Source organism: Elgaria multicarinata, chromosome 20 (genome assembly GCF_023053635.1).
Source record: "Elgaria multicarinata webbii isolate HBS135686 ecotype San Diego chromosome 20, rElgMul1.1.pri, whole genome shotgun sequence".
Lineage (NCBI taxonomy): Eukaryota > Metazoa > Chordata > Lepidosauria > Squamata > Anguidae > Elgaria > Elgaria multicarinata.
In genome coordinates, this window is record NC_086190.1 from 13857382 (window position 1) to 13884727 (window position 27346).

At 48.1% G+C, this 27346-nt stretch overlaps 1 protein-coding gene across 1 annotated transcript in view; it reads right to left on the reverse strand.

Moving 5' to 3' along the window:
• Nucleotides 1-27346, reverse strand: part of LOC134411333 (tyrosine-protein phosphatase non-receptor type 11-like) — a 65518-nt gene that overhangs the window by 22689 nt on the left and 15483 nt on the right. Inside the window, exons 2-3 of the mRNA XM_063145063.1 lie at nt 14306-14428; nt 2139-2333 (exon numbers count right to left, since the gene is read on the reverse strand). Coding sequence (XP_063001133.1) covers nt 2139-2333; nt 14306-14428 — 318 coding nt within the window. The remainder of the gene's footprint in view (nt 1-2138; nt 2334-14305; nt 14429-27346) is intronic.

The following is a 27346-nucleotide window of genomic DNA, read 5'->3' on the forward strand; positions in this document are numbered from 1 at the left end:
TACACACTCAGTCGCCCTATAAACCGATGCCACATACTTCTATAGCACCTCTGGTAGGTTCAACGGTCACTGCATACATGATCCTTACCTCTGGGGCTGGCAAGAGATAGGTCAGGATTTATTGGCCCATCTCTGGGTGATTTGCAGTAGGATGAGCAAGGTTTTTTTTGACTCCCAACAGTTTAACCACAGCAAATAAAATCGCAACGTTAAAAAAACCCATAAATCTCCATGCTGCAGCTGGTTTACCACATTTCAACATCGCCCGTGGAAAATGACCCCTGTGAGGTCATCCAGTCCAGAATCTAAAGTTAGCGAACTGCACTGCCGGGTGTGAACAATAAAACCTGTTCCCAACTCACTAGGCCTCATGCTTGCCCCATGAGGGAATCTCCAGAATTCCCTCGTTTTAAAATGAGGTTTTCTGACACCTTCCTCTAGATGGCACCTCCGGTCTGTTGTGAGGAGTGACACGCTTCCGCCGAGGGGGGAAGCCACGCCAACCCTGATGTCACCCTCGGTGACGTTGGCGGGTTTTTAGCCGTTCCCGCCATGACATCACCAAGCCTAGGCCTGCAGAAATCTGGGAAGCAGGACAGGGAAGAACTGGAACTCGAGACCCAACAGGAATGAAAACAGATTGGTGAGCAGACCTAGGACCCTGGTCTGGCACCACCATATCTGTAAACCGCCCAGAGAGTTTCGGCTATGGGGCAGAATAGAGATGTAATAAATAAATGAATAAATAATAACGGGACCGCCCAAGACATGACACAGAATAGCACGCCTCTCCCAAGACAAGGTCTTTAGCACCCAAGTTATTCTGGCGCATGAGGCAGAGAATTATTATTATTATTATTATTATTATTATTATTATTAATTATTATATTTATTTATATCCCGCCTTTTTCCCAGTACTGGGACTCAACGTGGTTTACAAGATTAAAACATGTACAATTAAAACATATCGCTATACATTACAAAAGTTAAAAGAGAATTAAACCTACAGTAAAATTGAAAACATGTTAAAACATTTTTTTAAAAGTTAAAAACGGGGGGGATCCAATACGTTATCACAGGTCCAGTATAGTTCTGAAAGCCTGCTGAAATAAACAAAAAAAAAAGCTTTTGCCTGCCTCCGAAACTGTAGCACAGAAGGAGCCAGCCTCGCCTCCCTGGAAAGGGAGTTCCAGAGCCTTGGAGCAGCCACCGAGAAGGCCCTGTCCCGCGTACCCATCAGGCGTGTCTGGGATGGTGGTGGGACTGAGAGAAAGGCCTCCCCAGGGGATCTCAGAGCACGAACAGGCTCATATGGGAGGATACGGCCTTTCAGATAACCTGGACCCGAGCCGTAGAGGGCTTTATAGGTGAATTCCTTAAGCGCCTTTCCATGGGAGCAAAAATGCAATACTAAAGAATTAAATCACTAACAATTGGCTTCCTCTTCATGTCACTCAAAAGTCTGCTGCCTGAGGCACCTGCCTCACGCTGCCTAGTGGAAGGGCCGGCCGTGCCACCATATGACAAGGCATTGTCAGGCAACCGCTGGGCCCACTGCTGACACCATTAATTTGTCCCCCCGCTGTGCCGCTCATTGCCCAGCCGGCCGCCATTTTGAATTCCTCACAATGCCCTAGAGCGCCGTTCCCACGGGGGCATTATGGGAAAAACAGACAGCAGTTGCTTGGGGCCAGTGGGGAGCACTGCCAGAGCAAGCGCCCCCGGGCATAGGAGGGGGTGCTGTCATATACTAGACGCCCCCTCAAGACTTCGGCCAACAGCACGAAAGCATTGTTGTTATTAGAATTAGAATTATTATTATTCTGATCCATTTCTCTCTCCGGAGCAGTGGTCGCAATTACAGTTCTTAGCCATGGCCCGGCACTGTGGGCGTTCAAAGCATTTTACAGCACTGCTCACAACAACCCTACAAGGTAGGTTAGGCCGATCCACTCAAAATACCTGCAATGCAGACGAGTGCGGTGTTGGGCACCCAAAGCAACCAGGATTGAAGGCCAGCCTGCCCCAACCTTCCCCATGCGTTGGACTACAGCTCCCATGACCCCCCCAGCTGGGGGGGTCATGGGAGTTGTAGTCCAACGCATGGGGAAGGTTGATCTAAGGCACGCGCCACTCACCTCTCCGAGGTGGGATCCTGACAATTCAGAGGGAATTTCAGCTCAATGACGTTGCTGTTCCTCTCACGCAGAAGTCCTTGTTGCTCCGTGTAATACTGGATGAGTTCTGCCAACGTGGCAAATTTCTCCCCTCCGTACAGGTCGTAGTAGTCTCCGGTGTTCTGGATTTTGATGTGGGTGACTTCGTCGTTCCTTCTGGAACAGCAAATAAAAATACAAACAGTTGTGCATGGGGGGGGCAGAGAACGGAGAGGGGAACGTGTTACTCACTCTCTCTCTCTCTCTCTATGTCAAACATACGTCTCAGAGTATGTGTGGAGGAGAACTAGCTACACCTCCCTGAGCTCCTTGGGGTGATGACAGAGTGACCACATGGAAAGGAGGACCGGGATCCTGTATCTTTAACAGTTGTTTAGAAAGCCAGTGTGGTGTAGTGGCTAAAATTGGGAGATCTGGGTTCTAGTCCTCACTCGGCCATGGAAACCCACTGGGTGACTTTGGGCCACTCAGACTGGGAGTCGGGAGATCCGGGTTCCAGTCCTCACTCGGCCATGGAAACCCACTGGGTGACTTTGGGCCACTCAGACTGGGAGTCGGGAGATCCGGGTTCCAGTCCTCACTCGGCCATGGAAAACCACTGGGTGACTTTGGGCCACTCAGACTGGGAGTCGGGAGATCCGGGTTCCAGTCCTCACTCGGCCATGGAAAACCACTGGGTGACTTTAGGCCACTCAGACTGGGAGTCGGGAGATCCGGGTTCCAGTCCTCACTCGGCCATGGAAACCCACTGGGTGACTTTGGGCCAGTCACAGACTCTCAGCCCAGCCTACCTCACAGGGTTGATGTTGTGAGGAGAAAACGGAGTGGAGGAGGAGGATTATGTATGCCACCTTGGGTTCCTTAAAAGGAAAAAAGGCGGGATATAAATGCAGTAATAAATAAAATAAATAAATAAAAGGGAATTTCAGCAGGTGTCCTTTGTATGGCTGCAGCACCTGGTGAAATTCCCTCTTCACCACAACAGTTTATTTATTTATTTATTTATTACATTTCTATACCGCCCAATAGCCGGAGCTCTCTGGGCGGTTCACAAAAATTAAAACCATTCCAAGTATAAAACAACAGTGTAAAACCATAATATAAAATACAATATAAAAGCTCAACCAGATAAAAACAGCAGCAATGCAAAATTACAAATTTAAAACACCAAGTTTAAATTTATTTATAGACTGTTAAAATGCTGGGAGAATAAAAAGGTCTTCACCTGGCGTCGAAAAGCATATAATGTAGGTGCCAAGCGAACCTCCTTAGGGAGCTCATTCCACAGCCGGGGTGCCACAGCAGAGAAGGCCCTCCTCCTGGTAGCCACCTGCCTCACTTCCTTTGGCAGGGGCTCGCGGAGAAGGACCCCTGAGGATGACCTTAGGGTCTGGGCAGGTACATTTACTCTGTACAGCACCATGTACATTGATGGTGCTATATAAAATAATAATAATAATAATAATAATAATAATAATAATAATAATAATAATAATAATAATAATGGAGCTATACTAGAGTGACCAGATACGAAAGAGGGAAGGACTCAGGCAGCTTTAACTGTTGGGATGAAAACTTTCACCAGGTGCTGCGTGCATACAAGGGACACCTGCTGAAATGCTCTTTTCCATGCAACTGTTAACGATACATGCCCTCCTTCCCATATGGTCACCCTAAGGATTGGAGGGGGGAGTGATAAATAGATTATCTTTACAGCCATGAGAGCCAGAAACTTGTGGTTTTTGTTTTAAATAATAAAAAGTGAAGATTGCAGGGAGATGGCTGCTAGACTTCCGAATACGTAGACCCTACACTAGGTTTGTATATTCACAGCTCTTGAATCACTGGCTTATCAGCATTTTTAAAAAAACTAGATTAGGCCAGGGAATGAGATGGACCCAACTCATCCATCAAGCGTCTGGAGTCTGAATGAGCTCAGCAGGCAGCCGGCCTCTAAGTGCTTTTAAAATGCAATTAGCCTCCAGTCCCAGGAAGGCTAGCCGGGACAGAGGAGGAGGCCAAAGGGAGACAGTGCTGCTCTTAGTGCTGCTAATAGCCAAATGGCTTTAACCCTCCGAGTGCTGGAAAGGAGAGGACATTGGACTGCAAATGGCATTAACCCCCAGACTTCCAGAAAGAAGAGGGCACATCTTCTTCCTTTTCAGAAATTAAACTTCAAAATCAGAGGCAGGCTAAAATGACACACGTCTGCGAGGCCACAAACAGAGGGCACCTAGTTCGGAAGCGCAACGCAACTGCAACAGTTTTGGAGAGCGCGGCAATGAAATGCATTAAAGCCGTTATGGGATACAGATTACGGGAAGAGCGAACCGTTATATTGCTGAAATACCTGGACGGATGCGCGGGGGAAGAAAATGTCGACGCGGCAACAAAGTTGCTCACTGCAGCAAGAATGTCTGTTATTGCTGTACTAGATATATAAAGAGAGAGAGAGAGAGAGAGAGAGAGAGAGAGAGAGAGAGAGAGAGAGAGAGAGAGAGAGAGAGTTCCTGGGATCCAGGGCTCTGGGGAGACACCTAATGGATTTTTGTTTGTTTTTAAAAAAAGGATTTTGGGCATGAATATAGAAATTGCACACCAAACAAGAGACTCTCATTTGATGCAAAACATATTCATCTTCAATTGCTCTGTGCCAACTTAACACTTTGAGCTGTGCTACTTTCTTATTTGGGATATTTGGTTCTAATAAGCTGTTAGCTATTTGGGGCAATTTGTTGGTTCTGAAAAATGGAAAAGGGGAGTAAAAAATATTGATAAATAAAAAGTTTGCTTTTTATTGGGACGGTCAGTGTCAGGATAATATTTCTCAATATTCATTCTTGTCTTTAAGATGATGGCTCAGTTTAGATAACATGTTTAGAACTCCAGGGTGGGGTTTTTACATCAACGTTGAGAAATGTGTTGTCTGGCAGGAAAACTCCATGCAACACTGGGGTTTGTTTTTTTGGGAAAACACGCCATGCAGAATATCAACGCTGTGCAGAGGTGAATTTTTGCACAACCATTGTGTTGTGTGGTGGGCTCCGTGGAGTTAACTTTTCCCATTGGCTACAGAGTTCTCTGGCAAGAGCAGTGAAAGAAGGGAGGGCCTCTCTAGGAGAGCCACTGGGAACGGTTTTTTTCGCCGCAATGGCTGATGGGATACCATGGAAGGACCAGGGGTGGAGACAGGGCGGAGGAACTGTCAATCAAATATTGTGATGGATTTTACTCAACTCCACGGGAGCCCATGGGAACCCAGAGTCACACAATGGTGGAGTTAGAACATGTTGTGTGAGGAGTGCGCCCTAGAAACTCAACCGTTGGGTGGAGTTTTCACACTGCGTTGACTAATGTGTTGCCTGAACTGAGTTGTTTATAGGTTTGATCACCTACAGTAGATTCCCCCTTCCCTCCTTCCTACAGTGCGTGGTTAAGTATTACTTTTTCCTCTTCCCTCCTCCTCGCTTTTTCCTTTTGTGTTGTCTCTTTTTTCGATTGTAAGCCTGTGGGCAGAGGCTGCCCAGCGCCCTCGTTTAACTGATGATATGCAAGCTGCTCCAGGACACTTTTCAGTGGACAAGTAGCATAAAAATAATTATTTTATTTATTTATTTATTACAGTTCTATACCGCCCATAGCCAGAGTTCTCTGGGCGGTTCACAAAAATTAAAAACATTCAAAGTATAAAACAACAGTATAAAAGCATACTATAAAATACAATATAAAAGCTCAACCAGATAAAAACAGCAGCAACGCAATTTACTTCCAAGTAAGTAAGTAAATAACTGTGATCCTCATTGGGCCCTGTTGCGGCCCCTTCTCCCCTGCTCCGCTGCCGAAATGCGCAGCAGCTGCCCAAAATATAAAATAAAAATGGCAGTTTCGCAACAGAAAGGAGAAATTGCCACTGTTGAATTTGGCAGTGCAAGAACAGTGTAGAGTGTGTGTGTGTGTGTGTGTGTGTGTGTGTGTGTGTAAAAGTAGCCCCTGAACTCTGTTATACAATAGATTTTATACTTTTATACTGAGTTCAATCAATATAATTAAAAAAGTAAAAAAACACATTTTTAATTTTATCATTACATTTCTTTCCGGCCTTTTTTCCCCAGTTCTGAGCAAGCCAAGTTAGCTCACGTGATCTTCCCCCTCTCCCATTTATCCTCACAACAACCCTGTGAGGTAGGTTCGGCTGAGAGTCAGTGACTGGCCCAAAGTCGCCCAGTGGCCTTCATGACCAAGAAGGGACTTGAACTCGGATCTCCCAAGATATACCTCCCTGTGAGCCCTGCCTCGGAAAAACCACTACTGGGCTGAAGGAAAGGAACCTCTCGTGCAAGCACTGAGTCATTGCTGACTCTTGGAGGGACGCCAGCTTTCGCTGACGTTTTCTTGGCAGGCCTTATAGCGGGGTGGTTTGCCGTTGCCTTCCCCGGCCGTGATTCCCTTTCCCCCAGCTAGCTGGGTACTCATTTTACCGACCTCGGGAGGATGGAAGGCTGAGTCGACCTGAGCCGGCTGCCTGAAACCAGCTTCCGTTGGGATCGAACTCAGGCCGTGGGGAGAGTTTCGGCTGCAGAAACTGCTGCTTTACCGCTCTGCGCCACTGTGGAAATATTTCTCTGGCAACAACTGAAGCAAGAAGGAGGCGGCGAAGAGAGAAACAGCGCGAGAAAAACGCTAAACAGCACGCCATGCCGACAACCTAAATACGCGGCAAAGCGGCCAAGGCTCGATTTGTGAGATTTCTGTCAAACGGTCACTCGCAGTCGCGCTGCTGTGGCGGCCATTAAGCGAGGTCGGCGGGATCCCTTCAAACTCGTTGCTGGATTAAACACTTAGCAAAAAAAAAAAATAGCTGTTGTTGCAAATCCGGCTTCAGGGGAGAAGAGCTTCCCTCAGCCTCCGCTCTGCTTTGGCACGGATTTCTTTTAAAACAATACCGAAAGGGGGGGGGGAGAGAGAAAGAAAACCCGCCGCAACGCAGCACAACCCGAAAAACGCAGCTGTGCCTGCTAATTACACCCAAAGCCGCAAAAAGGTCGCATCGCGGGCGACCTGTGACGAGGTTCGGATCTGAAGAGGAAGGAGAAAACACGCCCGCCCGTTCCCATTTCCCCTCAAATTCGACATGACTGTGGCTCAAACCTGTGCGTCTGGACGCAGGGGGAAGGCACGGAAGCCCTAGGAAGGGCTCGAGATAGTGCCGTGTAGTGGTTAGAGTAGTGAATCAGGACTGGGGAGATGAGTTCAGATTGTGTAGTGTTGAATCGAACGCCCACCCTGCCCCATCTGGGGAGCCAGACGCGGCCCACCCAAACTCCCCTGCCCTGCCCCGACCAATCACACTAAGAGACAGTGTGGTGCAGTGGCTAGAGGGTCGGACTGGGAGTCGGGAGATCCGGGTTCTAGTCCCCACCCGGCCATGGAAGCTCACTGGGTGACTTTGGGCCAGTCACAGACTCTCAGCCCAGCCTACCTCACAGGGCTGTTGTTGTTGTGAGGATAAAATGGAGACGAGGAGGAGGAATATGTATGCCACCTTGGGTTCCTTGCAGGAAAAAAGGTGGGGTATAAATTAAATAAATAAATAAAATAAAACGGGTGAATTTCTGGCTTTTCTGTGTTTTCTTCTCCCCCACCCCTTATTCTAAAAGGCAATAAGAGCCTAAGCTAAAAGTACAAGTTTTGGGGTAATTTGGGCCTTAGCTTTTTTACCTTAGGCACCACCTACCACCGGACTGCACACACACACGCCCCAAGAGCTCCCCCAGAACCAAACCCAGCCCTCGGTCCCAAAAACATCCAACAACCTTGACCTATACCGGACGTGGGCCCCTGGGGTTTTCCTCACCTCCCGCTCCTTTGAATGGGGGCTTCCGGCTTGCAACCCCTTCCCTTAAGACACCAGGAACTGCTTTATACAGGGTCAGAGCACTGGTCCATCTCGTCCAGTATTGTCGACACTGACCGGCAGCAGCGGTTGTCCAGGGTTCCACTGAATATGAGCCAACAGTGCGATATGGCTGCAAGAAAGGCCAATGCTATTTTGGGCTGCATTAATCAAAGTAGAGCTTCCAAATCGCGTGAGGTCCTGGTTCCTCTCTATTCGGCCCTGGTTAGGCCTCATCTAGAGTATTGCGTCCAGTTCTGGGCTCCACAATTCAAGAAGGACACAGACAAGCTGGAGCGTGTTCAGGGGAGGGCAACCAGGATGATCAGGGGTCTGGAAACAAAGCCCTATGAAGAGAGACTGAAAGAACTGGGCATGTTTAGCCTGGAGAAGAGAAGATCGAGGGGAGACATGAGAGCACTCTTCAAATACTTGAAAGGTTGTCACACAGAGGAGGGCCAGGATCTCTTCTCGATCCTCCCAGAGTGCAGGACACGGAATAACGGGCTCAAGTTAAAGGAAGCCAGATTCCAGCTGGACATCAGGAAAAACTTCCTGACTGTTAGAGCAGTACGACAATGGAACCAGTTACCTAGGGAGGTGGTGGGCTCTCCCACCCTAGAGGCATTCTGGACAACCATCTGTCAGGGATGCTTTAGGGTGGATTCCTGCACTGAGCAGGGGGTTGGACTGAATGTCCTTGTAGGGCCCTTCCAACTCTGCTATTCTATGATTCTATGATTCTATGTCAGTGGTCAAGAAAACCTCTTTGTATATTTAGCTCCACCCATTTTGCATCTAGTCCCCGCCCCCTTCGACCCACCCACCACTGGAATGTGCCCCCCCCCCCGAGGGCTTCACCGAACTGGAATCCAGCCGTCAGGTTGAAAGAGGTTCTCTCACCCCTGGGCATAGAGTCTATAAGTCCACTGAGCTTTCCCACCTTACAACAACCCTGTGAGGTAGGCTAGGCACCAACCAGCGAGCTAAAATAGCTGAACAGGGGATTTAAAATGGCGTCTTTGTTCACAGCAACAGGAAAACAGCCGGAGAGATGCTCCTCTCCATTTGGGAAGAGACTCAAAAGCTGCCTTCATTCCCTCGGGATCCCTCCCCTAACCAAAGTTACAAAGCATCAGTTCAAGAAAGATTTCTCTCCCGGACGCCTTTCCTTTTCAAGCCAAAAGCCCTCTGGCACTTTATGATCAGGGGACGAAAAGGAAAAACGGACAATCAATCTATTGAGCAGGACATTTCCCAACGTTTCACAAGAGCATGAAGGATTCCATCTGCACTCGCCACTTGAATTGCGGAAAACAATCCAGTCAAAACAGCCTCACCCAAATGGCTCTGCATTCAAATTTTGAATTATTATTATTATTATTATTATTATTATTATTATTAGCATCTTTCTTGCTCATGGTGGTTTTTCTAGATGGACGTGACGGGCTTTGCCAAGTCATGCTATCTTTTACTGATTCAGGGATTTCCTGACTGGTGAACATGTTTTAAGTAGGACTGGTTTTTGCATGTTGGTGTGGATATATTTGGGTAGGCCCAGTTTCTGAAGGTTTTCTGTAAAGTTTTTTTGATGTGATGCCGGTGACTGATGTACCTAACAGAATAACTGTGACCTTTTCCCGTTGCCATAATTCCTTAACTTCCATGGCCACTGGTCTATAGTTTTCTCTCTTTTCCTCTTCCTATTCTACAACATTTTTGTCATTAGGTATTGTTATGTCGATGAGGTAAGAAAAGAACTGTCCCCCTAGAAGAGAACTCGCAATGCATTATTGGATATACACTTGTACACGTGACAGTGGTACAATGCACACCCACAAATAACCTGGAGGGGTTGCATTCGTTTAACAGTTCTGCCAAGTAGAAAACCTGTGCGGGGGGGGGGGATGCGGGACTGGGGATAGAAAGTCCAGAAGCCTTGCTGTCTTGGCTTTTTTCTGATCCCCCCCCCCCTGATTTTTATGTTTTAAACAAAACCCAAGTTTCTAGCCCTATGGCTCCGGAGAAATGCAAAAGATCTGAGCAACATTGCTGAAGGCAGAAAAGGAGTGCCTTAGGATTTCTAGAACTTGATTGGAGGGGGAACACAAGTTGTGCCCTGTAAGACCCTGATCCCTAGAAGCCCCCCTACTAAGCCCCTGTTCCAGATTAGGGCCCCTGTACCTCCTCTAGAGTAAAAAAGAAGAAGAGAGGAGACATGATAGCACTCTTCAAATACTTAAATGGTTGTCACACAGAGGAGGGCCAGGATCTCTTCTCGATCCTCCCAGAGTGCAGGACACGGAATCATGGGCTCAAGTGATAGGAAGCCAGAATCCGGTTGGACATCAGGAAAAACTTCCTGACTGTTAGAGCAGTATGACAATGGAACCAGTTACCTAGGGAGGTGGTGGGCTCTCACACCCTAGAGGCCTTCAAGAGGCAGCTGGACAACCATCTGTCAGGGATGCTTTAGGGTGGATTCCTGGCCTTATAGGCTTCCAACTCTACTATTCTGAGTCTATGATCTTGTGGCAGAGAGTTCCAAAAGCAAATGACTTACATGTTGTGTGAAGAAATACTGCTGACAAAAGCGCAACAATCCTGCTATTAAAAAAAGGTATTGACTAAATAAATAAATGACCATTTGTCAGGGATGCTTTAGGGTGGATTCCCGCATTGAGCAAGGGGTTGGACTTGATGGCCTTAGAGGACCCTTCCAACTCTACTATTCTATGATTCTATGACTCTTGGCCTGATCCAGCTGGGTCCTTCTTACGTTCTTTTACAGTGGGGAGTGTTGCCAGAAACTGAACAGAAGCAGACACACGACCGAACAATATTTCTACCCCCTTTGCCTCCCCTCTCTACCCCCCCCAACAGCAATCGAGATGACAGCCCCATCCAGCAGAAAATAAGATCCGTTCTCATATAAATCGGCCCCCGTTTACCACGTTAAGTGCCGTCCGTGGCGTGCAGAGGCTTTTGAGCTCTCCTCCCCGGCAGCAGCGTCCTCGGCCGGCTGGCCCGAAGCCCAAATACCTCTTAGGGAAATGCGCAAGAGAGCCAATTCCTGTTCTTTGAATTATTTACAGAGATCCGGCTGCAGCTGTAAATGCCGGATTCCCTCTCCTCCCCCTGCCCTCCGCCACACACACCAAGCAGTAACGCAAAACGTTTGGAGGTTTCGGAAGCGCAAAAGGCACAGTCTCAGCGCCCTGTCAGGTGGACATGGCCCACGGAGCAGGGGTGTTCAACCTCTTTCATTCCGAGGGCCGAATGCCATTTCAGAGAACCTCGGGGGGGCGGGTCTGAAGGCAAAGGGGAGGGGCCCAGAATACAAAAAAATAATAATAACCCAGCAACGTTTAGCTTAATGTTCCAACTACATAAGTCAATGAACTTTATTGGGATCACTGGGAATGGCAAGCTTTAACCTTCCTTAGTAGGGCCGGCCCTACCATTAGGCAAAGGGAGGCACTTGCCTCAGGCGGCAAATGCGTGGAGGAAGATACTGTTGTTTTAAACCGTTGTTTTTATATTTTTATTTATTTATTTATTTTATTACATTTATATACCGCCCCACAGCTGAAGCTCTCTGGGCGGTTTATAACAATTAAAAATAGTAAACATTAAAAGTATACAAAATTTTTAAAAAACATAAAAAACAGTATAAAAACAACAGTATCCATTTAAAAACAACAATTCTGGGGTCCATTAAAAACAAACTTAACGTTGTTAAATGCTGTTAAAATGCCTGGGAGAAGAGAAAAGTCTTGACCTGGCGCCGAAAAGATAACAACGTTGGCGCCAGGCGAGCCTCGTCGGGGAGATCATTCCACAGTCGGGGGGCCACCACCGAGAAGGCCGTCTCCCTTGTTGCCATATTTTTGATGGTTTTGAATTTTGTACACCTTTTTAATGTTCACTGTTTTTAACTGTTGTAAACCGCACTGAGAGCTTCGGCTATGGGGGGGGGAGTTATATAAATTTAATAAATTTATATAAATAAATTTAATAAGTAAATAAATAAGAACATGAGAAGTGTCATGCTGGATCAGACCAAGGGTCCATCTAGTCCAGCACTCAGTTCACACAGTGGCCAACCAGCCATCGGCCAGGGATGAACAAGCAGGACATGGTGCAACAGCACCTTCCCACCCATGTTCCCCAGCAACCGGTGCACACAGGCTCACTGCCTCAAATTCTGGAGATAGCACACAACCATCAGGGCTGGTAGCCATGGATAGCCTTTGCCTCCAGGAATTCATCCAACCCCCTTCTGAAGCCATCCAGATAAGAACACCAATAACTAAGATTTAGGAGAAGCGTTTCAATCTATTTAGAATGGGGAAAAGGTGGGGCAGTGCACACACACACACACAATTTGGGGCTTCCCAATCAGCCCTGATATGATTCGAGTCACCTTGGTCCCTGGCCACCTCGCTATGGATTCGGTTCCGAATCTGAGGCAGAGCAGCAGCTGTGGTTTCTGAGGCTCAAGGCCAACATGCCGACTACGCTGTTGCCTTTTTCAACAGTGTAGCTTGAGGGGGTTCAGAGGAGGGCAGCGAGGCTGATCAGGGGTCTGGAAACAAAGCCCTATGAGGTGAGACTGGAAGAACGGGGCCTGTTTAGCCTGGAGAAGAGAAGATGGAAGGGAGACATGAGAGCACTCTTCAAATACTTGAAAGGTTGTCACACAGAGGAGGGCCAGGATCTCTCCTTGATTACCCCAGAGTGCCAAGTTACAGGAAGCCAGATTACATCTGGACAGCAGGAAAAACTTCCTGACTGTTAGAGCGGTATGACAAAACATCAGGAAAAACTTCCTGACTGTTCGAGCAGTACGACAATGGAGCCAGTTACCTAGGAAGGTGGTGGGCTCTCCCACACTGGAGGCATTCAAGAGGCAGCTGGACAACCATCTGTCAGGGATGCTTTAGGGTGGATTCCTGCCTTGAGCAGGGGGTTGGACTCCATGGCCTTAGAGGCCCCTTCCAACTCGACGATTCTAGGATTGAAGGATTCTATACCCTGTTTGCCTGTGCCATGGAGGGCGAAAATGTACTTTCTTCTTAATATTTTTAATTGCCATTGATTACTGCTGTTTATGGTTTTGTTTTTTGATACATTTAGAACTGCAGTTGTATTGGCTCTGAAGCTGCTTTTAATGAGTATATTAATATTGTTTCAATTTTTAAAAATAAAAAGGAGTTGTAGAGTGCCTCGAATGGCCAATCTTGGGTGGAAAGGGAAGACTTTAAAATAAAATAACAACGTCTTCACTACAGGGAGCTCACACAGCCAAACTTCCCCTCACCCCACTCACCACAGACCGCATCCAAAAACCTTCCACAATAACTATCTTGCAAAACCAAATTGTTTTGATTAGGCGAAGTAGGGGGAGGAGGCACTCTGCACAAGAGAACGCACATTTTTTAAGTACGACTTGGCCACCCTCTATGGCAGGGGTGTAGAACCTCCGTCCTGTGGGCCAAATCCTGTTTTCTGGGGTTCCTGATCCAGCACTTTGGGGTTCACCGGGTGGCCTCCACACACCAACCATTTGGTGTTTTGGTGCTTCACTTCGGTCTCGAATCCTGAATCTGAGTCGAAGCAGGCCGATTCGGGCCGAATTTGGTTCAGGGCCGAACTGCTTTGGGCCAATTCCACCCAATGGCCAGCCACTGCCCCCAGCCTGCTCACCGCCAGGACGTACTTCAGGCATACGTACGTGCCGACGACCCATTCAGCCTCCTCTCTGTCCTGTCGTAATTTACAACACTAAATCAATGGCAGTCTGGAAAGGAGGCTGGGCAGCTCGCCGGCAGACGTGGAGGTGTCAGGGAAGTCAGTACAAAGTTTATCCGTATAATAACCTCCTCTCCAAAAAGATGCAACTATTGCACATTGCAAAAGCATATGGTTAAGAAGGAGTATTTGCTCTGTTATACCGCCAGGCCTTTCCTGTGGTGGCACCTTGGTTGTTAATTACTATTCCAGGGCACGAGAACAGAAGGAAGAATAGGATCCATTGCAGCAAACGTACAGTGTAATGAGATTTCCTAGACATCTTAAAAACATACTCCAAGTCCTGTTAACCATCAGCAAGTAGAGATGGGAGAGAAAACTTACCGAACGTTAGACTTTCTAACCTGGGCGATGGGGTGGGGAAACTCCGCCCCAGGGGCCGAATCTAGCCACGCCCCCTGGCCCCAGCCCCAGTTCATACCTGACTGATAAAGTGAAGTCTCCTGGATTGCTTTTACTGGGTCGAGCCAAAAAGCTTCCATGAATGCCTCTGGTTAGAAGCAGTTTCTCCGCTTCGATGCCGTTGATGTTCGGGTGAAACCACCTTGTTGAGGGGCGGGGGGAGACAGAAAATAGAAAAAAAAATAATACACAGAGTTAATAACCTTACCCGAACTCGGTAGATCCAGGGAAGCTAGTCAGTGCTAGAACTCCTATTCACCTCAGGTAACCTTCCCCTACCCGGTCCTCTCCAGATATTTTGGACTACAATTTTTTATTTATTTATTTATTTTATTTATTGCACTTATCTACCGCTCCCATAGCCAGGGGCTCTCTGGGCGGTTTACAAAAATTCTAAAATTAAGATAAAAACGAGTATACAAAATTTAAAATTTTAAAATACAGAACATATACACATAAAGCATTAAAAAACGTTATAAAAAACCCTAAACATGTGGGTGATTAAGATGTGCCGCCATATGCCTGGGCAAAGAGGAAAGTCTTAACCTGGCGCCGGAAAGATAGCAGTGTTGGCGCCAGGTGAGCCTCGTCAGAGAGATCGTTCCATAGTCTGGGGGCCACCACCGAAAAGTCCCTGTCCCTCTTTGCCACACTCTGAGCCTCTCTCAGAGTAGGCACCCGGAGGAGGACCTTAGATGTTGAACGTAGTGACCGGGTATATTCACGTCGGGAGAGGTGTTCCATCAGGAATTGTGGTCCCAAACCGTGTAAGGCTTTATAGGTCAAAACCAGCACCTTGAATTGGGCTCGGAAACATACAGGCAGCCAGTGCAAGCGGACCAGAGCAGGTGTTATACGGTCGAACCTTCTGGTTCTCGAAATCAATCTAGGCAGACCAGCCAGGAAAGAGCTATAGAAGAACTGCATTTCCACTCCAGCTTTGCCACAGCAACACGGTCTCCTGCACCTGCTGCAGCCCGTACCTGACTACCTGTGAATCCTAGACTTTGCCTGACCTTCTGTTTCACCTGACTACACCTTTTGCCTCCGGCCCTGCTTGAACTCTGTTTGCCTCTGGACTCCAAACCCTGCTTGCCTTTTGCCTCCGGCCCACGCCCCGGACCCTGACAATGGCCAGGAATGCTACGAGTTGAAGGCCACAACATCTGGAAGGTAGAGTTTAGGGAAAGCTGACCTAGAGTGTCCAGGAAGGCTTCCTCTAGCTTTGGGGGGAACAGGTATTCTGGCAAATTGCCTACCCCGGTGCACCCCCTGGTTGGATTATTCAGAAGGAAAAGGAAAGGAACCTCTCATGCAAGCACTGAGTCATTACTGACTCTTGGAGGGACGCCAGCTTTCGCTGACATTTTCTTGGCAGGCCTTATAGCGGGGTGGTTTGCCGTTGCCTTCCCCGGCCATTGTTACCTTTCCCCCAGCTAACTGGGTACTCATTTTACCGACCTCGGGAGGATGGAAGGCTGAGTCGACCCGAGCCGGCTGCCTGAAACCAGCTTCCGCTGGGATCGAACTCAGGCCGTGGGGAGAGTTTCAGCTGCAGAAACTGCTGCTTTACCGCTCTGCGCCACACGAGGCTCGGATTATTCAGAAGTACCACAATATTCAGATGGAGCTGCCTTTTTTTAAAAAAAAATCCCATAATATCCTGGAGCATCACTACACCAGGGGCATTGTGGGGAATTAAGATGGCATCAGGCAGCTACTTGGTGTTCACAGCAGCATAGGGGAAATGGGGTCTTCCACCACTGTGTGTGTACCATGGCCCAACAGCTGTGAAAGCCGCCCCAGTACCCTCTTCAACTCAGGTCACCATCTTTATTTCCCACAAAAGCCTCTGATGTAGTGTCACTCCAGGAAATAAATAACGATGGGCAAAGCCAAGCGTGGTGTCGTTTTAAGAAAAGAGTGGGGGAACTGAGTAAAAGAAAAGGGGGAAATGAGAGTGTGCCATGCCCCCTGAAGGGATCCTTCTTAGAGGAGGTGCAGCTCCCCGAGATAAACAGCACCCCACTACAGGTCATGTCAGAAGACCAGGAGGATTCTGGGCCCTTGGGGGAGATGCAATCCCTGCAAGTGGCAGGGGGCTTGTCTCTGAGGGAGAGGCTGGGTGAAACCCACTCGACAGTTTTGTCGTCTTAAGAGGCAGACCGGTAGGGCTTCTCTGAGAAGTCATACTCAATTACAAAGACAGACTCCTCATGGCCAAGGCCCCCTTCATGAATAGGACTTTTGCCAGGGGGGCTGTAATGCGCTGCGGCTGAGCCATGCGTGCAGCTCAGGAAGCTCAGGCTATATATAAAAAATGCTTTCAATTTATATCCCGCCTATATACAAAATATCCCTTTTCCTCCCCATCCAGACAACAAGAGCTTCTTTGAAATGGAATTCATCCCTCTCAATGGAAAAGCTTCAAACACACACACCAAGGCCAATTTAATCTCTGTTCAAGCAGCAACCCTCATGATGAACTGTGTCTTTCCAAAGGATATCTCAGCTCAGTTTCCCCTAATCAACCCGCCTCCTGTCATTTCATCACAGCCCCCAATCCCCACACCATCAGCGGGGAGCAGGGCTCGGGGCATGTGCAGTATCCCTGTGTAAGCGTATGTGTATATCAGCAGGAAGGAAAAAGGAAATGGACGAAAATAGCACAGGGCCGCCGGTTCGAATGTCATTCACGCCTAAACAAGGAAGCCAAGGGACCAGACCTCTTTCTTCTAGCGCCTGGCCTGTAGCAAGCTAATGCAGAGTGTAAAAATAACCCCCCCCAAAGAATTGCATAGTTCCTGATCGTCGCTTCAGCGTAAGGAAAAGATGGATCCGGAAGGCTCCTATGTCGATAGATGATAAATATGTGTCTGGAATACTTCTCTGCCCCGCTGCCCAACGTTTGATACACTTCAGCCTTCCACGACCTGGTGCGCATCAGATGGGTTGAGACTAAAACTCCCAGAATTCCCCAGCCAGGACACTTGTGCGTGCGCCTACTATCGTAGGCTGGTTCTTCTCTTCTTAACAGCGGAGTGTGGGGAAGCATTATCTGTCCCATCAAGGGGTGTTTGATCGGATAGATTATCCACCCCCAATTTGGGAATGCGTTCAATTAGAACTCCAAGCCTTTCCACCACCCCTTCAAGCGCGAAGTCACAACACAGACAAACACACCGTTCATTGCAGGTGTTGAAATGAAGGCAGGGGGGGAATCTTAGCAACTTTCCAGGAGCGAGAAAACGCAGGTTTAGGGATGGAGTGTCAGGTATAGTAGATTTATGAGGACATGCGTTGAGAATGTCAGATGTTCCCTGCAAGCAGTTCCCATGGGAGTCGCTGGGTTCGCTCCCTTGCTTCGGCCTTGAAGCGGCTGGTTCTCTGGGAACTTCAGCGTGTTTTGGGAAAGGTGGGGGCCGCTCTTCGAAGTGGGTTGTAACATCCTGCCCTCTTGGCACGTGGACGCGGTTTACAAGTCAGAGGACCTGTCTGTCAAGTGGCTTTGACTAGGCCTTAAAGGCCGGTGCAAAGCTGAAAAAACTTGGCTAGGTTTCATCTCTCGACGCAACGCCAGACCTCCCTCCTGCTTTGGGTTCCATCTCCGCTTGGGACTTTGAAAGCAAAATCCACGAACCTCCCTGTCTTCATTTCTCATAATGTGTGCAGGTTGCACGTGCGATTTGGGGGCAAGCAATTGCCCCAATAGGCTGCATTTTCAAACACTGGTTCCCCCCCCCCCCGGCCCCATTATATACAATTCTTGCATGCATCGTTTTGCAAAGTTCAGAGAAGCGCGAATTCAGAAGAAGCGCTGAACTTCAGCCGGCGGATGGGTTCGGAAGCGTGAAATTGGAACCAAACTAATTTCCGACCTGTTCAGAGCAAGACAATGCCCACTCAGCGGCCTTTCTCAAGGGCCAAATTCAATTTCAGAAGTGGTCTCCGGGGGGGGGCACATTCCAGGGGTGGGAGGAGCTAAAGGGGTGGAGCTAAAATATATATCAGCCTATTGTAGCTTCAAGCGCTTCCTGCCAAGACCTAAACCTTAGGAGAGAGATTTAGACCTTTCAGCTTGGCCGGAGGCAAACCCTGCCAGGAAGCTCCCAAGTGATTGGTGGTTTGGGAAAGGAAGCAGGCGTGGTCTTCTGGGCCAAATTTCACCCCCAGGTCTTAGACTCCTCGCCCCTACCCTAAAGCGACCATCCCCGTTTTCACACGAACCCAGCTGACCCACGCTTTGAGGCTACGGAGAAATCGCGTGCTCGGTCCATGTGGTGCTTCCTCGCCGGAAGAGGCTGCAGGGAGCGCCTTTGCAAGCTAACCCAGATGAGCTTTGCTAAACCTGAGCAGCCGGGTGGCTCAGGTTTGAGACCTGTCATGCTCATCCCTTGCCAGAGGGCCGGGCCAAGCCACCAGCAGCTGGTAACGAAGAGTCCGCGGCCAGAGAGCTGCACACTTCTGTCTGCAGAACCAAGAGCCCTGTCGTTACACGCATAAGAATTGGTCCCTTAAAGATCATTCCACCACAGCTGAAGGAACAAGATAATAAGGTTTAATGATGCTTAAGAACAAGAGCGAGTTGCCGAACATCGCGGATTAATGTTCTGGCGCACTGAAGAGCCGTAATGAAGACTGAACGCAAGAATCACGCTCAGCTGTGCCTCTCCAAGACCTGCGGCCGACTGACTGCAGCTGCCAGAGCCGTGCAATGCTGGATTGGACACAGGCTCAGGTGCATCCGCCCCAGTTCACTGTTTCCAACAGCGGCCAGCCCGATGCTTCTCCATCTTCCCAAGCAGGGCGTAAAGCAGGGATGCAGGACTTGTTTTCACCCCAGGGCCAGATTCTATTTTGGAGAAAGTCTGGGAGGGCGGCGTTCCAGGGGTGGGCGTGGCAAAAAGGGGCAGAGCCCAAACGCCAGCCTATTTTCGCTTAAAGATGTAGTACTACCAATTAGTAAACCTTAAAAGAAGCAACTCGAGTTCTTATAATGGGGGGCGGGACTATACAACGGTAGGGAAATTACCCCACAATCAGTGGTTGAGGAATAGCATCTGTCGGGGATGCTTTAGGGTGGATTCTTGCATTGAGCAGGGGGTTGGACTAGATGGCCTTGTAGGAGCCTTCCAACTCTGCTATTCTATGATTCTATGATTCTATGATAGGGATAGGGCCAGAGAAAGGGGTAGAAACCTTCTGGAGAAACCCAAGAGGGTCCCTAGGCCCAAAGGTTTGCACCCCTAGCGTACAGGTTATCGTCATTTCTTTCTTTTCTTGCAAAGAGAAACCAGCAGCTGGTACCTAAAGGTGTGCTAGTTTTGAATAAGGAGGGCCTATTTAACTAGTGGCGATTGGTAAGCCAGTGGAGAACCAGTGTGGTGTAGTGGCTAAAGTGTTCGACTGGGAGTCGGAAGATCTGGGTTCTAGTCCCCAATCAGCCATGGAAACCCACTGGGTGACTTTGGGCCAGTCAGAGACTCTCAGCCCAACCCACCTCACAGGGTTGTTGTTGTGAGGATAAAAAGGAGCGGAGGAGTACGCCACTTAGGCTTCCTTGGAGGAAAAAAGGCAGGATATAACTGCAAATATTACTACTACTATTACTACTAATAATAATAATAGGAATGGGGAAGATTAGTGTTAAAATTAATGACAGCCAGCGTGGCATAGTGGTTAGAGCGTCGGACTGGGACTCGGAAGATCCGGGTTCTCATCCCCACTCGGCCATGGAGCTGGCTGGATGACTTTGGGCCAGTCACAGACTCTCAGCCCAGCCCGGGTTACACTGGGTTACACAGCAATTAAGCTACGGTGGGGTGATCTGGGACAGGGGTGCAAATTAAATTGAAGAATATATTTTATTCGAGGAGACCGGGACAAGAAATCAATTAGCCGGCACCGCCTCTTAAATAATTCCTAGTCATTATTGCTTCATTTGCGTATGTATAGAACGTTGTGCAAATCTATACATTCTATGGAGGTATGCATTTTATGCAGATCTAGGAATTTCATGCATACGAGAATCCTATGCACAGACGACAATCTATGCAAATTTTACGCAGGTATGTGCGTCCTATCGGGCTGTCCCCCTACGTCTTTTAAGCGCCTAGCAACAGCCTTGATTCCTTCCCTCATTTCGCTTGTTTAGAGTGGACGTCATCTTCCTCCTCCACCTCCTCTTTCCTTCCTTCCTTCCCGACTCACGTTATTAGCAAACATAAAACGCGTGGGCAGGAACGGCGAACCGGGGTGGTCCTTGTAAACAGGATGGGCTGGGTGAGCCCTCGTTTGCTAGTTCAGCAACGGCGAAACACTCGCCAATGAAACTATCAGGCTGTTTTGCTGCTGCTGTTGAATTCCAAAGCTCCTCAGGGTTGTTTAGTGCGGGAACAGGAGGAAATATATGCAAAGAAGAGGAGACAGGAAACCCGTCCATCGTTTCTCGGCTTCGGGAGCCAGCTTCGTGCAGATGGACGGAACAGATAGTTGACAGCCACGTTCAAGAGTCAACCACAAACATTTACAGTGCAAAGCAACATGTTGCTAAGACCACAGAAGTTTATCTGCACTCAGGCACCCAGCCAAAAATGCCGGTTCTCCCCATCAGGTTCTACAGCAAAGGTCTCTCCATGGGGGATTATCACACCGGATTGTGAAATTTGTCAGCGTTAACTTGATTGCCGCTGCTGAGAAACGGGAAACAATATTGTACCTAGCGATGGACAAACTTCGTCTGGGCGAATTTTTTCGTTCCTTGGATAATGGCAGGGATTTATCACATCGGATTATGAAATTTGGATGTTAAATGGAGGGTTGGAACTTCCGGTTTTCAAAATGAAATGAAATTAAAGCCCTGGACTAAACATGCCACCGGATCTCATGAACGTTACTTGATTGCCGCCGCTGAGAAACAGGAAGCAATATTGTACCTAGCGATGGATAAACTTCATCTGGGCGAATTTTTTCATTCCCTGGATAATGGCAGGGATTTATCACATCAGATTATGAAATTTGGATGTTAAATGGAGGGTTTTAACGTCCGGTTTTCAAAATGAAATGAAATGAAAGCCCTAGACTAAACATGCCACCGGATCTCATGAACGTTACTTGATTGCCACTACAGAGAAACGGGAAACAATATTGTACCTAGCGATGGACAAACTTCATCTGGGTGAATTTTTTCATTGCTCGGAGAACAGCAAACTCACCCATTTAAGTTCGGACGAAAGACCTCCCTTAAAAGCAAGCCTCATTCCATGTAAATGAGCTTTTGCGCATGCACAATCATTAAACCACCTTGGGAGCAGCAGTTTGGAAAAACGTGGTGTTTCACGACGTCATGCCTCACAACGTTATGTACCCCCCTTCCTGACAGGCTGTTTTCGCCTCTCCCAGAAACACTCCATCCATTTATTTCTTTTATTTCTTTATTACATTTTTATACCGCCCAATAGCCGAAGCTCTCTGGGCGGTTCACAAAAATTAAAACCATTAGCAACATAATAAAACATCCAACAAGCTAAAAACCCAAATGCAAAATACAATATAAAAAGCACAACCAGGATAAAACAAAATACAATATACAATTTAAAAAGCACAACCATCACTAGCAATAAAGTACCAGAACAAAATAGAAGCACCGTACGAAGAATGACAACCCAAATCCAATCCACCGAGAAGACAGAGAGACACCCACAGTGTTTACCGTACGCAAGAAAAGGGTTCATCCAACCAGCTCAGCGTGGAAGGAGCGTGGTTTACACACAGACTGCACGTGCTCAGAAACTTGCATTGCGATCTTAAAAGTGAATTCTTAAAACATCGGTTGAGGCTTGTTAAAGAGGTAAGCGTTATGAATAGGGGAAGTTTGACCCGCAAGCTGCTGAATTACGAAATTTGGCGACGTCAGTAATTACATCCACCGCCCCAAGTCTCTCGAATGACCCATCACGCTTGAGTCCGCTTCCACTCAGGACAAACTCTCCTTATTCATGTCCTGGGCTTTAATTCCCTCCTCTTTGTCTGATGGCAAAGTTTTCATTGGGAACTCCTTGAAGCAGTGACTTGTCAAAGCACCTGTTCATTTAAGAAGGGAGGAACAGCACTGCTTTGGGGAGCTGTCACTGTCTCGGAGACATCAGCAGCCACGGCACCAATCCCTCCCACTCCTCTCAGCCCTATTTGCATGTCCAGCAACCAAACCGCATCTCAGTAAAGGGCGGGGGGGGGAGATGACAAGCCTCCTTTCCTCCCCGAGGCAAAGAAGCCGTTTTCCATTTTGGAAACGGTAGGGTGTTTCCTATTGCAAATATTATTCGCTGCCAAATAAACGCTGCATCAATAGGGCCTTAAAAACAACAACAACTTTGTAATCCAAATTGGAACAAAGGAAAAAGGAAAACGTCAGCTGAGGAATGGGGGAGAGATACACACCCAAGTTCCTTTCCTCTTTCTATTTGAGGATTTAAAGTGGCCAGGAAGAGAAGGTCCACAGCTCAGTGGTAACAGCAAAGAAACTTTGCATAGAGAAGGTTACAAAATCAACCCTTTGTTAAAAACATCAAGGAGGAAATCTCTCTCTCTCTCTCTCCCTGAGACTCCTCTCCTGTGGGAAGTCAGAATCAGCTAAAGGCAAGAAGAAAGGGAAAAAGATTCGTCCAAACATACACAGAGTTGTAGATATGCAATGAATCACGAACGGACCGTATATCTGGGCGAGCAGGCGAGCATCGCCTTTGGGGAACTCTGAATTTTTCTCAGCCCATCAGGAAAGCAATATCAGGTAGCCAGATAGGGATTTTGAAAAACTCATTCCATCGACGTTTCGTGGATGGACAGGTGCCTTTCGTGCCGTCGCGCGCTCATTGGCAGAATCGGATTTTTCCCAATTTCCCAAATTTGGACAAATTCACATTTGCAAAATGTGGAAAATCCCCTTTTCCCCTCCCACACACTTCAACCTATATGGGTATGTTTTGTACTTTTGGCCACTCCCCTCCTCCGCCATTAGCTCCGCCCCCCTTCCCAGCAGGATGCAAACACAGCTCTTTGATGACTGCCTGGTTTGGGGACCGGAGGAACAAGCATCTCCGTCCCGTCCCCCCGGGAAGCAAGACGGTCAACGGTAGACAAAACAACATTTAAATCTGTCAGCAAGGTTTCTCCTGGAGGGGCACTATATTTAGAATGATTACAAACACACAAGTGAAAAGAAACTTACGTCGGTGGTGAATGAGTTGTCCAAGCAATTTTTACAGTGATGTTTTTCCTACCTCAATAAAGCACAGAAGACCCTGACCGGATCTGAAAGGGGTGGAATAGGGAGAAGAGGCAGATTGGGGTGCGAAGCGTGATACCCAGGGACAGAAATCTAGCTAGGACACTGCTCTTGGAACCCACTCTGGTACCTCAGGCTTCCCACTTCATTGATTGGTTTTTTTTAACTAAAAATTTATTTTTAAACTATTTTTCAGGAGGCGCCGAAAGGAATACAACTTGTGCGCGTACCCAATTGGAACGGACGAGAATTTTGCTGCTGCGTGCAAAACACGCCAACGTCTCCCACGTTTGCAGTCTCTAACATGAACATGAGCAGGAATGCAATTCACGGGAAATATTTGCAATTTCCCCAGAACTTGCATTCGAAAGTCTGCAATTTGCGCACCTGCTCACTCAAAATGTGCATTTTCACTGTTTAGCATATGGGGGGGGGGTTGAATACGTATTTTCAATTGGGAAACACTTGCATTTCAAAAAAAATCGGTGCTTTTTAAAAAAAAAAATTGGGGAAAAGGTGCACATTTCCTGATTGAAAATGTGCATATATTTTTTCTGATCCAAAACAGAAAAGAAAAATACTCTTCAAATACTTTAAAGGTTGTCACACAGAGGAGGGCCAGGATCTCTTCTCAATCCTCCCAGAGTGCAGGACACGGAATAACGGGTTGAAGTTACAGGAAGCCAGATTCCAGCTGGACATCAGGAAAAACTTCCTGGCTGTTAGAGCAGTACGACAATGGAACCAGTTACCTAGGGAGGTGGTGGGCTCTCCCGCACTCGAGGCCTTCAAGAGGCAGCTGGACAGCCCTCTGTCAGGGATGCTTTAAGGCGGATTCCTGCATTGAGCAGGGGGCTGGACTGGATGGCCTCATAGATCCCTTCCAACCCTACTGTTCTATGATTCTATGAAAAGATGTTCGTATTCCTGAATGCGAAACAAGTTTCAAGGCAGAATTCAGAAAATCCCAATAAGCTCGAATGTCGCACGGTCACCCATCCCTAACAAGCACGCTCAAGAATTGGGTTCATGGATTTATAGCACCATGCAATTGCTTTTCCAGCCAGTCAAGTCGCCCTCCAACGCGGCTCACAAACAGCCATAAAAATCAATCATGCTTCCCTGATGAAATAAACGCACAGTGAGACGAGTCCTCGCAGCCTTACAGTAAAATACAAAATGAGGTTTTGAGTGCAGCCCCAGTAAACTTTTCAGAAGCGTGCGATACCAGCTCAGCAGGGGTGGGGAACCTTAGGCCCACGAGCTAAACCTGGCCTACCTGGGTGACAAATTTGGACCCTGGAGTTTCCCAGGTAGACACGCCCTCTTTCCCCTAAATGCTGGATCATTTGACAGTTTGATGTAGGGGTTTCCCCATTTTAAAAAAAGTTGAAATGTCTCCCCTAAAACTTTGTGATTGTTTTGGACTACGACTCCCATGAGGCTTGGCTGGCTAAGGCTGATGGGGGGTGTAGTCCGAAACAGGTAGAGGCCCACCACTGGGCTAAAGACAGCCCCTTACCTCATTCTTGTCACGGAGCAAGAGGAAGATGAGAAACCATCAGAGACAGAGAGAGAAAAGGGGACGACCCACAGTCTCCACTCGGGATCGGTTCTGTTTGCCTCCGGTGGAATCAAGGACCATCCGAGGGTTGAATGCTTCGCTCCACGCGCTCCATCCGGCGTTGGCCCAACTCCGCGGAGTTGGAACCAAGCGCGTTTGTGACATCAGAGCTGCATCACACAATCAAAACTCGAAGGAGGTTTCAACACTTCCTGGGCGATCTTCGAGCAAGACTCGCTTCGTGTTAGCGCTCAGCCGAATCCTGGCCCCTATTTTCCACAAACTGTTTCTCTCCCTGAGAAAGAGGCGTTCTTTTTTCTGCTTCTTTCATGAGGGGGAGAATTCTGGAGAATTCTCTCCCTGGGGAGAGGGACAGCATTTCCGCATACTTTTTAAAAGTGTAGCCAGTTGTTTAGGGGGTTCTTTCTATAATTTTTAAATTATTTTTTAAAAAACTTGGAAGAGCATGGCACTTCTTCCTGAATGCCTATTGGAGACCATGTGACCTTGCCTTCTCCAATAGGCATTCAGGAAGAAAAGTACCGGGTTGTTGTTTTTTAATTAAAAAAAAATAGAAAGAAGAGCCCTCCAAACTTCCTACACTTAAAAAGGTATGTAGAGACACTGTCCCACCACAACCAGCACCTCCGCATGGAGAAAATTCCCTAGCAAAGGTTTCATTTTTCCCTCTACCCACCACAAATTGCTGAAAATGGAGTAATGGAAATTTTGGGCCCAGCACTGCCTTCGTAGACATCCAAACTCATCGTGCTGCTCTCGTGTACGGGGCAGCTCCAGGCGTCAGGCACGCATTCCCCACCCACCCATTTTATCTTCGCAATAAAGGTAGGTGATGCTGAGAGACAGAACGACGCAAAATCAACCCAGGGAGCTGGCGACGGAAGGCCTTTGCCTGGTGCAAAGCCAAGTGTTTTGCATACAGCATACTTGGTTCCTAGTTGAGGCTCAGATATGACAGCGGTCGTCTTACAGGATGCAAAAAAAGCAAAAAAAAATATCCCCAACTCAGTGTGTGTGTGTGCGTGTGAGAGAGAGAGAGAGAAAGAGAAGGGGGAAGGGTTAGGGAGGAAAGAGAGGGAGAGAGGAGGGAGACGGGGAGAGGGAGGGAGGAAAGAGAGAAGGAGAGAGAGAGGAAAGGGAAGGTGAAGAAGGGGAGAGAGGGGAAGGGTTAGGGAGGAAAGAGAGGGAGAGAGGAGGGAGAGGGAGGGAGAGGAGGGAGAGGGAGGAAAGAGAGAAGGAGAGAGAGGAGGGGGAAGGGGGAGAGGGAGAGGGAGAGAGAGGGAGGAAAGAGAGAAGGAGAGAGGAGGGAGAGGGGGAGAGGAAGAGAGAAGAGGAGAAGGGGAAAGGTTAGGGAGGAAAGAGAGGGAGAGAGGAGGGAGAGGGGGAGAGGGAGGGAGGAAATGGAGAGGGAGAGACGAGGTGGAGAGAGGGGGAAGGGAGAGAGGAGGGAGAGGGGTGGAGGGAGAGGGAGAAGGAGAGGGAAAGGAACCAATTAACAGACAAATGAACTAGGCAGAGCTGGTGTCAAGGGTAAGCATGGTTGGGCAGGGGCCAAGGGCCCACCCAGGCCCTCCTGCTGAGAGCCCCCTGGAGTGGCTCCTCCTCCTCCCCACGGCCACCCGCTTGTTCCACCTGCCTCTCGCTCCAGCTCGAGGAGCAGGAGACGCCCCCGGCCTCCCGGCTCCCTGGCTCTCTGCCGGTCCAGCAAGCAAGTGGGAGCCGTGATGAGGAAGAGGAGGAGCAGTAAGTGCAGCTGGTGACCGTGGTCCAAGGACCCTCCAGAACCTGGAACCACCACTGTACGTGCAACGCACACACACGCACACACCCCAACCACCACGCATGTTTCCGCTACATCTCTCCCTGGGTTTCAGGTTAAAGAACGGTACCGGCCCATCCCAAAACAGCAACAGGGTTCTGTAGCTAAAGCATGAGAACCAAGCAAAAAAATATTTTATTTATTTATTTATTACATTTTTATACCGCCCAATAGCCGAAGCTCTCTGGGCGGTTCACAAAAATTAAAACCATCATAAAACAAATATAAACTTGCAGCAAAGCTCATTCCTTCCTTTGAAGATGTGCCAGGGTATTTTTTTAAAAAAAAAAAATAGAAAGTTTTAGAACCATAAAATTTAATAGGGAAACACACGCAAGTCCTATATTTAGATTCGTTATCTCGCTTCGGGAAG